We start from the raw sequence: 16,997 nt of genomic DNA, 5'->3' as shown, positions 1-16,997 counted from the left end.
GAAGTGGATTTATTGTAATCCGTCAAATTTTTGGTTTAATAGCGTTAGCTTTGGATTTGTCAATGTTATACTTCATTCTGTGCTTTAATAAGTGATCTCTATGATGTACATATAATGTAGGTTATAATAATGTATGGATTGAATTTCATGCTTATACTGGAGTAAATGCTCATGTTTTCCATTAGCTTTTTCTCTAAGACAATATTTTATTAGCTTGATTTACTAATGTTACCCATGTTACTTCTGTGCAATAATATTCTGGGCTGTAATAACCACCATGGCAGATAGACTACGTTTTCTATAGAGGACAGCTCTAGCCTTACCAAGCATCGTTACACGCTTTAACTTTAACCCTTGCAGATTCATTAAGAATAGTTATAGGGGAACAAATAATGCAATCAATCAAATTCAAGCTTCTCTTTTTGTCATTTAATCTGTCAACCATTTAATCTGCCATACTTAGTGTTGAAAGAAGTGAAAAAGTTTATATTTTTGTCAAAGAAAAAGACCACAAGGCCATCCACAAGGCCACATATCTCCTCTGGCAAAGCCAGGCCACCATCTAGTTTGCTCAGATAATAACGTCAAAGCGGCATTCACTCTAAATGTGCATTTGGCACTCAATTCACCCCAACAGGGATTTAAGCAGGTGTAATGTTTAAGCTTTATTGATGAATAAAACATGATTTAAAGAGAAAAAAAGACCTTGAAGTTGCTACTCTATTCTGCAATCTTTAGTCAGGAGGAGTTCAACTCCGGAGCACCTGGTTGACCAAAAATGTACATGGTGCAAAGAGGGTGCAAGTGACAGAGAGAGAGAGAGAGAGAGAGAGAGAGAGAGAGAGAGAGAGAGAGAGGCAGGCAGGCAGGCAGGCAGACAGACAGACAGACAGACAGAGCTGTAGTGATAAGAGTACCTGTTTCAGCTTCTTGCGGGGTCAACTAGCAGCTGATAGGAACAGCGGGGGGGAGGGGGCAGCCTGTCATTTTTCGCCTAGTTCTCCTTAAAAGCCTTGGGCGAGAGACGGATGTAAGGGGGGGTCGTGTAACATGAAACAACATAAATGTTTCAATGTGAGTGAGACCTGTGATCACACGCTGACATTTGAAAGGCTTTGCAATAACTCGGAAAAAATAAGTTTTGTTTCATATTGTGAATTTGTATCGGCATCATTAAAAGGCCTACAGTAACGATGATGAAATAAATGCATGAAAGATATTTTAGTAAAAGACTGTTTAGGCCTATAGTTGAATTACAATAAACTAACAACATTTAACCCAAAGCCATAAGAAAACGAGGGCCAAACGATTGTAAGACAAAACCTTATCTCAAAGAGCTGGGCCTATGTTTTCTCAGGGTCAGGACCAAATCAATACCTATATAAGCAACTCATATTTATGTGCTTAAATTATTCATGTTAAATATTGATGTTATTTTAAAGAAACAATCTGAAAGTTATTATTACTTACCGTTCAGGTAATATATATGAAGGAGTGTTATGAGCTGACGTTATATGATGAGATAGACAGTTGGTCATCTCCAACGGTATATGGTCCATGCGCACAGTCTTGAACGTTAGAGCTATTGGTATTGTTTGTCAATTTCAGCACTATACATTTTTTACATGTTTGCCAGTGTTTCAATGTAGTTAGTCAACCGTAACCTGCACATTTGTTTTTTTCTTATTACACATAAATAAATTAAAAGTGGGCCAGGGCGAACACAGCCAGGTTTGCCAGATTGTGCGGAAAATCGTACCCAATCTGGCAACACTGACTGTCACGCCTCGTCCCAACCCCCCCTCTCCCTTTCCCCCGTTGTGTCGTTTCCATGGAGACGTGTCGTTTCCATGGCGACGTGTCCAGACGCGCGCTGCACAGTTCAACGCAGCGACAGAGGCGCGAGCTGCTGTGTTTATCATTTTAAAGTAAAGCTAACGACTTAATGACGACGCATTTAATTCACCGTCTACACTAAAGCCACACTATTTCTCCTCGTACGTTTTACTTAAGCGCCGTTGCTTTCGTGTCACGTTGAAAAAAAGTAAGCCCATACTTATAGTGTTTGATGTAAGGGCCTTGGACTGCCTGACGTTTTTAAAAGGTAAGTAACCTACTTAGAACTACCACGGAATGCTAACTAGTTAACAGCAGTATAGCTCAGGAAGGTAGTCACCTAGCAGCGTGACCGTTTAGGAGACACGCGAGGGAGGAATACCTACAGGAATAATTATGTGAGGAACTAAGGCGAAAGAAGTGTTTTATCACATTTTTTGAAAAACAACCCCCAAAAGAGTTTGGCAGAAGTACGTTACCGACTCGAAGAAAGACTGCCCAGTCAGACCTTGTCACTTCAAGAAGCACGTAGTCCATCTGCAAGGAGCACAATGTGTCTTGCAGGGTAAATTAATGTTCTACATCAATGTCTATATATATATATATATATATATATATATATATATATATATATACACATACATAGGCCTACCTCCGCACATTTAATGTCCGAGTTTGAAATGTGCAGGTTTGTCCCATGCTTTACTTATGTCCTTTTTTCATTTATCTCCTCTCCCTCCCCTCTTTTTTTTTTAACCAATAACCCGTCGTTCTATTTTTTGTATTGCTCACTGCCCTGAAAGTTACGAGTTGGGTGGAAAACTGAATCAAAGTTTCAATAAAGACTGGGTGCGCTGTGGGGCCTGACAAGTGAGGTGGCTGGAGCAGAACAGGGCTGGAGCAGAACAGGACGGGAGCAGACTGAGAGCAAGAAAGAGGAGACAGATCGGTTTTCGGGAGAAAGATAAATAGTTCATGAAAGCGTTGACTGTACGTTTTATTACTTGTGTTTTGCCGACGTTCCACCTGCCTGCCAGCGGTTCTCTCCTCCAAATAGTTCCGTGTTCACTTCCCACGGACACCTGCAGCTGGTCGATGCCCCCACCATTAGAAATGCCTGCTGTGGAAATGGAAATAGTGAATTTGTCATGATGAGCTCAGTTGCTCTTGGTCTCCGCCGAAAGCGAACACTTATTTATCTGGGTTATTGGCTTGGGTACGTTTGGTGTTTTAATCTATTGGTATATCAAACTGCATTTTCTAAGGTTACCAATAGTTTATTCTCAACAAGAGTTTATTATTTACGATAGGCCTGTTTTATGCATAGGGCTACCTTGGAAGGCTTCAGAAAACACCCCATTAAAAACAGGAAAAAAATCAAAATGTTTAAGCACAAAATCGCATGTGAATTATGTGAAACGCATGCCAATGTTCCTCAAAATCTTTTACGTTTAAAATTATACACTTTAAAGTTTACTCTGCAAGATGATACATGTGCAAATATGCAGTCATTCTTTTCCTCACAAAACTGTATTGTTTGCACTCCCCTAGGAATAACCCATCGTTAAAAAACCCATCTGTGACCCTGTTCTTTGAAGAGCATCTAGGAGAGAGCAGGGAGCGGTGAGTCCAGCTCCATGGCAGACGATGTGGCCCAGTCCCCTATGCTGCAGGGGGGCTCCGCCGGCAGCAGTGGGAGGCCAAAGCGAAGCGGTTCCACCAAGAGTCGGAGGGCCAGGGAGGCCAAAGCTGCCCTCCAGCCTGAAGACCTGCCTGGGGACCAGCAAGACAAACAGCCCGGAGGTAAATCTAGTTCGGTATGCAGACACGTCGTCTGGCCTGCTCCATGTATTGGTGGCGTGTACGTGTATATACCAGTGTGCACCCCCTGCATGAATACGTATAATATAATAAAACATTCTTTTGCAGAAAACATTTTCTGCTTGTTTACGCAGACTGGGTTTCAACTGAAATACGTTGTGTTGTGTGTGTGGTTTAATAGCAGCCGGTTTAAGGTTTCTATTTAGTCTAGGGAAGGGAGTGTTTAGAAATGTGATGTATGGAAAATGTATTTTCCATTGGCTATAAACACAATACTATTGATTCTTGGTTGGATTTTCTCTTCACCAAATTAACTGACAAGACTAGAATACCATCATGTTGTATGGGCATCTGCACACAAAAAAGGCCTAATTCCGTAATTAAATGACTAGTGTTAGAAGTTTACACAAATCATCACGTCATTTCCCCCTCCCATCTTCAACACAATAATACAGTGCTTGGCAGATTTTTATCAACCCTGAACTCCAAACCAGTGTCAGAAATAATGACTGTGCTCAAAATGACACAAAGAGGAGAGAATAGCGGATAGATAATTCCCACAATCTGAACCAGATGGAATCATGAAAACTGGTGTCCCTGAGTGTGTCACGTGCATTGTCATGCCTCTTTGGGAATTTGATGGTGTGCGCGTGTGCGTGCGTGTGCGTGCATAGTTATGTGTGTGTGTCTGCGATTCATCACAGGGGATGCTGATGTTGGAAGCAGTGTGGGGATCTTGACAGAGGAGGAACCTGAGGACCTGTACGCCATTAACCTGGTAAAGCCATCAGCCCCCTTAATGGCCACCTTGTCTTCGGTGATAAATTGAAAGTTGGGATTTCAGTTCACCCCCAAAAAACAGGGGCACTCAGCAACGGGAGCAGCTAGATTTACACTTTATCCACATCCCAGATGGACGACAAAGCAGAGTAGAATACCATCATGCCGTTAGTGAACATCTATTTCCGTACCTTTTCCTTGCAGTGTAGCGAGAGAGGGACAGAGAGAGAGAGAGGGGGAAAGTGACTGACATGGGGAAATCAAAGTATGAGAAACAAGAGTTCCTAGAGATCCAAAACAAGACAACCCCTACCCATCATCACCAACCACCCCACTCACCACCATGACAACCACCTTCATAAACCCACCAGTTTTAATAACCTTTGAGAACTCCTTCTACCCCCCTGACACTGCTGATAGAAAATAGGATTGGAACAATGCCTAGTGTGCCAGATGTGTGGAAATATGGAGATCAGCTTGTGATTGGTGGTGTGTGCTCAGTGAACCTGCACAGTAACTGTCTCCTCATCAATTAAATTAATATAATTAATTACCACTTGCTACCTTGCAATAGAGTGCTAGTATTTACATGCGATGACCCAAACCACTCCCAAACCCCCGTCCCCCCTTGCAATATTTATAAATACACCTTGCGTGTGTGTGTGTGCGTGTGTATGTGTGTGTCTCCCACTGATGAAACAGGTGCCAGGCGTAGGCGGTGAATGTACACACAGACCCACACACACACACATACACACACAATCACAAGCAGACACACAAGCACACACTTTGCCGTACCCGGCAGTTAGCATTATTCAACAAGACAGGTCCCTGTATAATCTGCATAGCGATATAATTTGGCTAATATTAGAGCACCTGCTCCGGCGGCAGAGCATTGAAAGTCAGGGAAATAGTGCAGAGGTTCGGTGTGTTAGTGATGTGGTGTGTGTGTGTGTGTTCGATTTGTGATTGAATCTCCCCCCGCGGGGCGTCAGCGATTTCGAATCAGAGACACCATCACTTTAATTGAAGGATACGGGTCACGGGTTGTAATTGCACTGATGTCCAGCGCCATCTCAGCAGGAGGGTGGGGGGCGATGGCTTAGGGGGCACGCAGCAGCGAGTCCCCTCCCCCTCTTGACACACTGAATAACCACCTTTTCCTTTCTTCCCCTCATACAGAGAAGGTTGTTCATATGCCGGGTTGCCCTCTCCGACGTGACCTGGGACTCGTGGTCGGAGGACAATGAGCTGGCACTGGACCGCTTCATAGAAGGAGCCTCCATCCCTTTAATGGTGGTCTATCTGGACCCCATGACCGGGTTGAGGGTGGAGAACGGCATGCCCTCACAGGTACACATGACCCATTGGACAGTCCTCAGACCCTATCAGATGTGTGGTGGGGTAAATTAGTAGCTGTGTGTTGCGTGCTCAATGCCTTGTTATCGTTTATATTTGGTCATAGTTTAACAAGGTGTAAAAAATAAACGTATTGGTTCTAGGTAAAGGTCAGACAGGGGTGTGGCACATGATGTGTCCCTGGATGTAGGTGTGCTAGGCTCGTTACCTAGTTACCCTTCTCCTCCAGGAGAGAAGGGCAAGGATCTCTTTGTTGTGAGGTCTCTGTATGCAGGCTTGTCCACCGAGCTCTCCAGCAGCCAGAGTACAGCCATCATCCTGACTAATAGAAATGTCAGCAACGGTAATAAAATGCCGCACTGTCCATTCTCCTCAGAGCCCCGGAGATGTGAAGCAGAGATTTGCTACAGGGGCCTTGTCAAAAGACTCCTCCACACACTCACACGTGCGCTTACATAGGAAAACACATACACACTCACACGCAAACGTGTGCTAAGATTCAAACATTACACACACACATACACGCACACATTCACACATAGCACACATAGCACACACTCAGACATGCAGCACTGTGCCATATTACAACTGATAAGAGCTTTTGTAGATTGCGGTAATGACGGCTCCCGAATACCAATTGAGCTGCATCTAAAGAGACCCAGAGGAATTAATAAAAATGTCTGCCACTTCATGGCTGCGGTGGGTTCCTGTTATCAAAAGAGCATAAAAGAGAATCACAAAATGCAGCGTTTTAATTGTTAGTATTTCTGGATTCCTCTATACACATGCCTCGGAAATTCACATCTGTGTGGTTTTCCTTTCACCTTGTTGTTCCGCTTATCTTAACCATTCTTTCACAATTTTCATTAATTTCCGCTCACTTTCTTTCACAATTCCCACTGTACCCATTCTTCCCCTGCTTATCCCATTCCATCGTCTTCATCATCTGTTTCTCTCACTCTCTTTCTCTCTATCCCACTCCCTTTCTTCCTCTCACGCTGTCGCTCTTATTCCCTCTATGTTTCCCCCTCACCTGCTTTATCTCACTTTGTCTAACTCTCTCTCTCTCTTTCTCCCCTCTCTCTCTCTCTATGTCTCCACCTCTGTCTTTCTACCAGGCGGTGGATCAACTGGCCTACTTCATCCGCTCATCAGAGGCACCCATCATGCCGGAGACCTTTGAGACGGTCGTGCACTGTGGCACCTTGCGCTGCGGCAGCGGAGGGAGTGGAGCCACAGAGGGCCTGCTGAGGCTATTGAACGGCGTGCATGCTCCCCTGGTGGCCCTCAGCACCGTCTTGCCTAAGAACATCAAGAACATCTACAGCGCCAACATGCACCGCTTCCTCTCCGGCCTTACAGGTAGCCATCCGCCTCCTGGGAGAGGGGAGGACGGGGTCGGGCAGAGCCAGGCACGAGGGCTGGTTCAATGCCAGAGGGTGGTTACCGGAAGAGGTGGCTGGGACCGGGTTGGGGGCTGGGACATAGAGGGATGTACTCGGTGGATGTACTCGTCGGCGTTGGGAGAAAAGGGCAGGGTTCCCAGTTGAATACCTGTTTGGTTGATGAAAATGCTATTCTTTTGCCTGATTTACATATTTGATGCACTAGTACGCTAGCAACAACTAGCAAAGCACATGTGTTTCCAACCAAATATGGTGTGTTGGCAACACAGACAGATTTCCTACCACATCAAACATCGGGCGACATTTCATCCATTCTGCATGGATTTTGATGTCGCTCATTTGTTGTGGCAACTGTTGGAGGGCAAAACAAGAGAAGTGCATTAGGTAATGCTGGCTGATCCAACGAGGTGCCGAGGTGGTTTTCCTCACGTGACTTCCTGTTCCTGGAAGGCCCTGTGTTTCCCAGCTGCAGGGTGAGGGTTTGGGAGAACAGCTCTGCTTTGTATCAATTCCACTAAAGCAGAAGAACAAGACAGACAAAACAGCCGGCATGGATCAAACTATTTTTCCCCTTGAAAGGAGAAGGCGCATCACAACAATTAAGGTTACGGTGAACTGCATTCCAACATAATGTCATTTTGACAGTCAGCCATTGATCTGCTTCTTCTTGGCGCGGAACAACGAGGGCTTTGAGGGATTCGCACCATGTTTTCCTTTCATGGTGCAGCCGCGGGGAGACTTTAGCCGTCGCTCAGCGAGGAGAAGCTACAGGCTGCTGCCAGGGCCTAGCTAAACACAGAGAGGCGCAGCGGTAATCATACAGTGTATTGGTGCGTTGTGATGGTTCAATTCTCATGCTAATTGCGCCAATCAGCGCATGAAACGCCACTTTGTTTCTTTCTTCATACAAACAGACATACAAACAGACATACAAACACATTCCGAAAGAGACACACACAGACACATACATTCACGCAAACAGACGTGCACGGGCAGTATACACTTGAGCCCCTACAATTACGAGCCTCCTCTACCTGACTTTACTCTGCGTTTCCCCTGAACAATCAGAAACACGATTGGATAATCCCAACTGAAATCCTTTTCATTCCTGCACAACCCCCCGTGGAATCTCATCTTCTGATATCGTTTTCAGTAAATACATCCACCAATCTCAGCACATTTTAAAGGATTGTAGGACTCAAAATGCCCCCCCCCCCCCGCTGGCATTTGAGTTAGCAATCCCGTTCTCAGACTACTAAACATTTGCCTAAAACTTTATATAGCAGTGGAGTCGGTGGAACAGCAGATCTGTCGTTGATGTGCAACTGTGACACCGGGCTCACCACATAAATATACATTTATATGTATATGTATTTATTTATGGGAGAAGGAGGGGAGTACTGACTTATACCCAGGTGGACAGAACCCCCTCACCTCACCCCAGCTCCCGGTAGCCAGTACCGCCTGATGAAAGGGGCTTGTTGTGGCTCCTGGCTCTTCTTCCACGTCTTCAATGTTTGCGTAGGTCTCACCAAAGGTCAGCCGGCTGGCCCTTAGAAAACATCATTGTAACCGCACACACACGCACACACAAACTTGCAATCCATAGAGGAAAATTCATCCGGAAAGTACCCAGACGAACGGCAGACATATCGGCTAAGAAAAATGACTAAAGGTGAACAACCCAGTAAAACAGGCAAAAAGTGTGCATACAATGACATGCAAACACACACACAGGCTGCTCTTTTCTTTTATACATTCAGCAGCCTTCCGCTTACCTTGTGCCCTCGCCTCATTATTTATCTCTCTCTCGCTCTCTCTCACTCTCTCTCTCTCTTTCTCTCTCTCGGTCGCTGTGTTGTTTATGTCCTTTTCCAAAAGGCTAATGGGAGACTACACGCGGCTCTCATTGATCGTCCTCCCTGTCGCCACAATCAGTGTACACAGACAGCTCAGGTCCTACACACTCACTCTCCCTCCGTCTCTCTCTATGTCTCTCTGCCCTTGTGTCCTTTGATCCGCTCCCTCCTTCATTAGGAGGCCCTGGCACTCTGGCGCTCTACTCCTGTGTTGTGTAAAGACCGCTGCTTCATTCGCAGCCTCTGATATTCCAGCCCTCATGTCTGGGGGTCGGACGGGGGAGGTGGTTGCCTGGCGCCCTTTGCGGCGCACACTCCACTCTGGAGTGGGTAAACTTATGCACCGCGACACAGCCCAACAGAAAGTGTGTCTGCGCGCGTGTGTGAGTGTGCGTGCGTTGTTTAAGCGTTCACTTTGCCCGGGAGGAGCGGTAAACACTTGTGATTTTCTCCGCTGTTTGTTTTTTTCCAATTTGGTAAATGGAACTCCATTTGATCTTGATACACACAGGGGATAAAGAGGTACACGGGTTTGATAACCGCAGGCTTTGCGGCTGTTAAAACCAAGCACTTTGTCGGCTTTGTGAAACCTTAAGGAGTGTTGCGTTCTCCACTCGCTTACAGTTCACTGTCACTGGAGCCTTGTAGACATGAAATAACCTCAAAGAGATCTCTGTCTCCAAAGAAAGGCTCTATATATACAACTTTGCAGCGTCCTCGGTTTTACCTTGTCACTTATTTGTATTTATTTAATTAAAAAACTCTTGCTGTTCAACACTTTAGTTTCTTGGCATACGGTTGCATTGTCTGAAACCCTGAGAGCAAATTGTAATTCCTGTACTTGAGTTTGTGCTAAGTGCACTCACGTAACGGTGTGTGTTGTTTTGACCAGACTCCCGGTTCAAGATGGCCGGGAACACTGTGCTCTACATCCCCATGGAGGCCCTGCAGCGCAGCCCAGAGGAGGCCAGCAAGGACAAGGAGCTAATACAGAGACTGGAGAGTAAGGAGGGCTGGGGGGCTCTGCGTGTGTGTGTGTGTGTGTGTGTGTGTGTGTGTGTGTTTGTGTGTGTTTATCTGTATGTGTGTGCAGATATCGCATCCTTCTCATTGTGTGAGTGTCTTTGTCTCTACGCCTCACCGTGGGGATTCTCTCTTCCTCTCTCTCTAGGAAAGGTCACTTGGACTTTATCTTTTTGATCTGCTCTCTCGCTTTATGGTCGAAAGCAAAACAAAACGGCCATTGAGGATCGCGGGGTGGTTTCCCTGGGCTCGGGCGCACACCGATAGGATTTAATGAGACGCTAGTGTGTCACCTCCCACCCCTCTCCTCCATCACCCGTCCCTCTGCCTCTGCCTTTGACCCATCGGTGCACTGGAAAACACACACACACACACACACACACACACACACACACACACACACACACACACACACACACACACACACACACACACACACACACACACACACACACACACACACACACACACACAACGTACAACACATACAAACACCTGCACATACATAAAAGACACAAACACGCACATACACACACGCAAGCACACGCACATTCAGATACACACATATCGACCTCAAAGATTTTTGCCTTCCTTAGATACTCACTTTATCTATAACCTTTTCCTCACTTCCTCTTCTCTCTTCTACTGCTGCTGCACCACTTACACCAGGCCGTACCCTAACTTGCCCTCTCCTCACCCCTGTCACTTTCTGTATCCTTCAGATTGCCAACAAATAAAAACAACAACACCACATTTATTTCCTTCAACTTTCTAATACCAACCTTGGTACCTTGGAATCTTTATTATGTGAAGATGATGTGTTGTACAATTGTGTTGAACTAGAAAATGCTTGAATTCTTCAATGTCGACCAGACTTAGTGACTGTGGGTGGCCAATGACATACAGACCCATACCTACAGCCACTGGACCTAAAGCAGAGGCTCCCAACCTTTGACTTTCCTTCCTTGCATCATTCACTTGTCATCATGCCCTTTTGAGGACCACCTCAGTCTGCAACACTGCTTGTGCTCTCCGTGGGTTTCATTAGCGAACACAAATGAACACAAAACATAAATGGAAAACATTACAATGGAAAACATATGATGGAATGCACAATGTGTTTGAAATAACAAGCCAGTACTATATTTTCATTATTAATAATATCTTGAATTATTATCAAGTTCTTGTTTTATATTAATTGTCTCTATTATGACCAAAAATCTCCCTGAGCACCTGTATTATTCATGCGTACCGCCATCAGTGGTACGTGCAACACAGGTCGAGAAGCACTGACCTGGAGGATGTAATGCAACCCCGAGGATCGATGGCCTCAACCTTTCCCCCCCCCCCGTGTGTTCCAGTCGTGCTGATCCACTGGACCCGTCAGTTCAACGACGTCCTGGGCGCCCAGCACCTGGTGGAGATGGGCGACAGCGCCGGCCCCCTGGAGGAGATCACCTTCTGGAGCAGCCGCTGTGCCGACCTGACAGGCATCAGCCTGCAGCTGCAGAAGCCCGGCGTCAGACACATCCAGAGTATTCTGCGGCTGTCCAAGTCCTCCTACCTGCAGCCCTTCTCCAAGTTGGCCCAGGAGGTCCAGGTAGGACACATCTTCATGGGATGAGCTACTTCTTTATCGGTCCGACAGAAAATAGGAAAACAGAAAAATTTGAATATTAGACTAGTAGAAATGTAGATGCAAATAGAACTGATTGTCGACATAATTATATATATCCCAACCTCTATAGGGGGGCGAGGTGTCCGAATGGGTGGGTCCCAGTCCAAGGGTTCTGGGTTTGATTCCCAATGTCCACATGCGTACCTGTAGGCGTCCTTGAACGAGATGCCCTAAACCTTCCCTGCTCCTTTATGACATTTGTCTACCAAGTCACTACAGTCGCTTTGAATAAAAATGTTGACAAAATAATGACATTGTAAAATTGCTACTAACGAACATGAGGGATGTGGGATGATGGTTCTTCCCTCTACAATATCTTTTTACAAACATCTGTTAATGGTACTCGGCAAGTTGACTTTTGCCAGCGATCTAAACAGACACGGTTTAAAGAAGTGAATAATGTGAGTTCCCCTCTGGACTTCACCTGATGTTTGATTAAACGTAAAGTAGACGCAGTTGTCAAATGTTAACATTTAAAAGATTTTTCATGGTGCAAAAAAGGCTTCCCTTTTCTTACCAAGTCACGGGAATGAGCTTAATGTCTGTTCGATCATACTTGTCTTTCCCCCCCTATGTAACGGATACGGGTGGCCACATAAATCCACGTTTGAATCCTCGTTTGACGGAAAGAATTCCACCAAACGATGTTCACTCTATTGAGTTTATTAGTTCCAGACTTGTAGGAATTCAACTTCCTTTTAAAGAAACCTAAAAACGGAGGACGTATGCATGATTGTCAGTTATCCACATGTATTCACAATTAGCCCTGAGAAATCAGGCTCCAAACTAGATCCCTAATTTATAAACAAGAGCGATGTGAAGCTTCAATCCCCCACCGTTCCCTCTGCCAGAGCAAATAGCCTCCACAGTGCCCTCAACGCCCACAGATTTAGCTGCATTGCAGGTGGTGCAGCGTACAAAAAAATCCCCACTCTCATTTCCTACATGGCCAGATCCATTCCCACCACCCAGCACTGCATATGTGAGGTGAAGGCAGCGTCTCACATGGAGGACAGAGGTCGGACTGCACAGCTCGGGCCAAGCCTGTTTCATTGGCTGCCGCAGAGGCAACCGCACCCGGGGCCCTCAGTGATGAATTATAGGCTTGCAGAGAACACAAGAGGGGGGGGAGGAACCAAGGAGTCCAATTCACTGCACTTTACAACCCCCGGAGTTGGTCAGTGAGCCAGACCATCCATTCAACACCACGCGGGGCCAGTTGTAGCCAACCACACCTGCTCAACTGCAACCAGGAAGTTAGCTACTGCATGACTGATGACGCCGGCTGCCACTGAACACACACACACACACACACACATAGAGACATGCACATACAGACACAAACACACACACACCCACACATCCACTCAAACCCTTGCCTTAGTGAATACTGTATAGCGAAGACAAAAAGGTGATTTGGCGGGGATAGAATATGTGAGTGAAGGTGAACGGGTGCGTTTGTTGCGGTAGCGGGGGCATTGAGCCTCACCATCTCCATACCAGAGACTCACTATTCCAGTGAGGTCCTCGGAGTGGGGGCCATATATCATTTAAAGCCAAGAGGCAGGGGGCATATAAAGATGTAGGGATCACAGGCGGTGTGTCCTCTCGGAGGAAAGGACGCTGTGTGTGGCTTGTTGGGCTGGGCCGGCTTGTGGTGCCCCGGGGCGGAGTCAGTGTTGAACCTAGCAGTTTATAAATCTAGGCTTGCATTCAGCACAGCTGTCGGCCAATTACAGCAACTTATCAGGTGTTCCCCGGGCTGTGTGTGTGTGTGTGTGTGTGTGTGTGTGTGTGTGTGTGTGTGTGTGTGTGTGTGTGTGTGTGTGTGTGTGTGTGTGTGTGTGTGTGTGTGTGTGTGTGTGTGTGTGTGTGTGCGTGTGCGTGTGTTTTGACGTGGTCCAGGACGGCTCCCAGCAGGCAGAATCCAACCTGCGGTTCCTGTCCCTGCTGAAGCAGCCATGTGAGGAGCTGGTGCAGCTGCAGCCGAGCCAGGTGGCCCCCAAGCTCCAGCACATTGCCGACCTCATACGCATCATCTGGGACAACTCTCCGCACTACAACACCCGGGACCGGCTCACCGCGCTCTTCCACAAGGTAGTCACGTCATGCTAGGGAGGGCTCGTTGGCCTGACCTGCTTCACTCAGAACTCTGAGAACTGAGTTTCTCTCTCTGGCTTCTCTTTCCATGTCCCGGATCTGTTTTTACACTCACCTGTACATTCAACAGGAGTACATTCAGGCCTTGAACCAACCTAAAGAAAAACAAAATCACTGACCCGATGTCCTCACACGCATCCACTCATACGTACACACACAGTGGGTCGCCCTCAGCCTCCCCCTTCATGGTGTTTTCACTGGGCTGCTGCAGGTAATTCATTCGCATATTAACCACAAGGTCCCTCCAACACACCGACCCGTCAAGGTCCCCCTGCTCCCCTCTGTCAAGAGCAGCCCCCACCTCCCGGCACTCTGATAACCTTCCCCCTGGGGGAACGTCCAGCCGCCAGGGGACCCTCCACTCAGATAAGACTCCTCTGGTCAGCACGGCGATAAGGCCGGCACCGCCCCTCAAGCCTTGCCGCTCTCCCATGCGCTATCCCAGGGTGCACCCTGGGATAGTCTCTCCTCCACCCAGCCAGAGCCACCCCTGAAACCTCTCTTTTGGTTCAACTGTTTTCATTTCTCTCGCCGGCTCGCTGCCAGCGCACAAGGACTGAAAAAAAACGTTTAACCTCAAATAATTATGGGCTGACCCTCGCTCGCCGCAGTGCTGCTGGCCGCCCCCACCGTGTTTCCTGCTCTGGTTCTTTTATTTTTCTCTTTCCCCCACGCTGTCTCTATCCATCTCCCTGTCTATCTCTCTCTCTCGCTCTCGTTCCCTATAGATCCTTTGATAAGACATCAAGGCACACTGACTCACACAAAACATTTACTGTAATTATTTCCTGAGGGTGTGTGTTTATCAGTGTGTGTGTGCGTGTTTGTGTGCGGTGTACGTGTGTGTGTGTGTTTTTATGTCTGCTTGTGTGTGAGTGAGGCTATGGCAGACCCGACGACTCAAAGAGGCCGCAAACACCTTCATCCTGAAGCTTGTGGATTGGTTATGAAACATGTTCATTTAACCCACATTAGTGTAAAAGTGAAAGCAACCAGCACTCTCCAACCTCTCACATGCTGTCTGGTTAGAGTGCACTGTTCAGTTAGCATGCCATGTCTGGTTAGTGTGCATGGCTCTTTGTGGTTGGCATAGCTTTTTGCTAAGCCTTCTCTGTTTGGTTAGCGGGCTGCGTATGGTTAGCGGGCTGTCTATGTTAGCACGCTATCTCTGTTTAACCGTCCATGTCTGATGCATAGAAAACATAAAACTATGGCCTTCTTTAACCTGGCGGCTCCCCTCTCACGGCTCAGCCGCAAAGCTGAGGCTGATGGGAGATGGCGGCGGCGGTCGGATGAGAACACCCTCGAGGGTCTGCGGTCTCCTCCAGCACGCTGTAATTATGCAAACTCACGATACCCAAACTCTGGAAGCCTGCGCCACTCTCTCCCTCTCTGCTCGGATCAGACACCTCGCAGGTGGTGAACAATTCCAGGCTCCAAAACATCAAAGTCTGGCCATTTTTTACCCTTTCACCTTTCTGCTAATCCAGCTGACTTTCTCATGACTTGTACATGCTGTGATGTGGAGATCATTAGCAAATTATGCAGTAGATCCAAAAATACCAGATGTTATTTCACTTTCTGTGGCTGTATGTTTGACCTGAAACAGAAGATAAAAGACACAACACTAGGCTTGTACGGTTTGATTTTCCTTTAAAGACTATCGGTACTTTTGAACGCTTCCCACCCCGGTCCCACTACTTCCACACTCGATGATTCTGGGATTCTTCCATCGGCGTTCCTCTTCACTCCTCTTCTTTATAAGTCCTCCGGGTGTACGTATAGAGCTATGCCGCATTCACTGCTGTTTAGCGGCCCAGCTGTCCTGCTGGATCACATCTGGCTTAAGGAGAAGGCCAGCCGTCTGCAGGCATCAACGTTTACCTTGTATACCCGACATCTGTAGTAATGCGACCATACTTCGTGACGATCACTTCTATAAATCTTGTTTATTTGTTGGTGTTAAACTCGGCTGCTTGGTCCATGGGGAGAACCTGTGTGTTGGTGCGTTAGTGTACGTGCAGCCACTCCATGCTGCAGTGTTGACACTGCAGAGTTCTCCGCTTTTCCCTGTGCTCCACGACGCGCACACATCCACAGAGCTGTGCACGTCGTGCTGTCGTTTGCAGCGTGAAGGCAGATGGACGGAAATGCAGAAGGAGCTGCTGCACTCAGCCCTGAAAGACCCCTACTGTGTGGGGCACGGTGTGTCTTACAGCCCCCTCCCTATCTCTCTCATGGTCCAGAGACCCCCGTTTCCCCTCCAGCAGTATCACATACTGGGGAGGGAGAGGGGAGAAATGGCTTGTTTACTCTATGCAGGGAAGGATCCCATCATAAGTTGAGCCTCTTCCTTCTCCTCTTTCTCTCTCTTTCTCTCTCACCCTTTCCATCTGTGTCTGTCTCCCCCCTCTCTCTTTCTCTCTTCTCCATATCAGCATTTCTCTGTTACTTTCTCACTTTTTTTCCTTATTTATCTTCCTCCTTTCTTTCATTCTTTTTCTCCTCTTCTCTCCGTCTCCATCCATCACTGTGGAGTCTCTCTCTCTCTCTCTCTCTCTCTCTCTCTCTCTCTCTCTCTCTCTCTCTCTCTCTCCTCTCTCTCTCTCTCTCTCTCTCTCTCTCTCTCTCTCTCTCTCTCTCTCTCTCTCTCTCTCTCTCTCTCTCTCTCTCTCCCAGAAGAGAACCAGGCCCACTGATGTGGTCTGTGTCTGATGTTTTGAGGCTAATACTTTCTAATCAGAGTCCATTTGTGTCATGCTAGCATGTGTGGTTGGTTGGACTTCCCGTCCCTCTGCTTTGCCTCATGTTACTTTATGAGGTATGCATGCTTGTGTGTATGTGTGGGTGTGTTTGTGTGTGTGTGTGTGTGTGTGTGTGTGTGTGTGTGTGTGTGTGTGTCTGTGTGTGTGTGACTTGCCGTTGCCCTCGCTCTCCCCTGCAGGGCCTCAGCCGTTTTCTTCATTTGTTGAAGCTTTCTGGTTTATTTTTCCTCTGCCTCTCCTTTTCTTTCTTTCTGTTCTCTCTCTCTTCTCCTCTGCCCCTTCTTTTTTGTTTGGTACCGGGAACACGATG

At 47.0% G+C, this 16,997-nt stretch overlaps 1 protein-coding gene across 1 annotated transcript in view; it reads left to right on the top strand.

The window, feature by feature from the left end:
- The window catches only part of dnah2 (dynein, axonemal, heavy chain 2), a 212,076-nt gene that overhangs the window by 22,620 nt on the left and 172,459 nt on the right, over nt 1-16,997 (top strand). The window contains 7 exon segments of the mRNA XM_060035906.1: nt 3,435-3,639; nt 4,362-4,435; nt 5,620-5,790; nt 6,915-7,158; nt 9,954-10,064; nt 11,446-11,684; nt 13,668-13,859. Of these exon segments, the coding sequence (XP_059891889.1) occupies nt 3,474-3,639; nt 4,362-4,435; nt 5,620-5,790; nt 6,915-7,158; nt 9,954-10,064; nt 11,446-11,684; nt 13,668-13,859 (1,197 nt within the window). The 5' untranslated portion in view covers nt 3,435-3,473.

The sequence above is a fragment of the Gadus macrocephalus genome, chromosome 17 (assembly GCF_031168955.1).
Source record: "Gadus macrocephalus chromosome 17, ASM3116895v1".
Classification (NCBI taxonomy): domain Eukaryota; kingdom Metazoa; phylum Chordata; class Actinopteri; order Gadiformes; family Gadidae; genus Gadus; species Gadus macrocephalus.
This window is presented reverse-complemented; position numbering and strand designations above follow the sequence as displayed.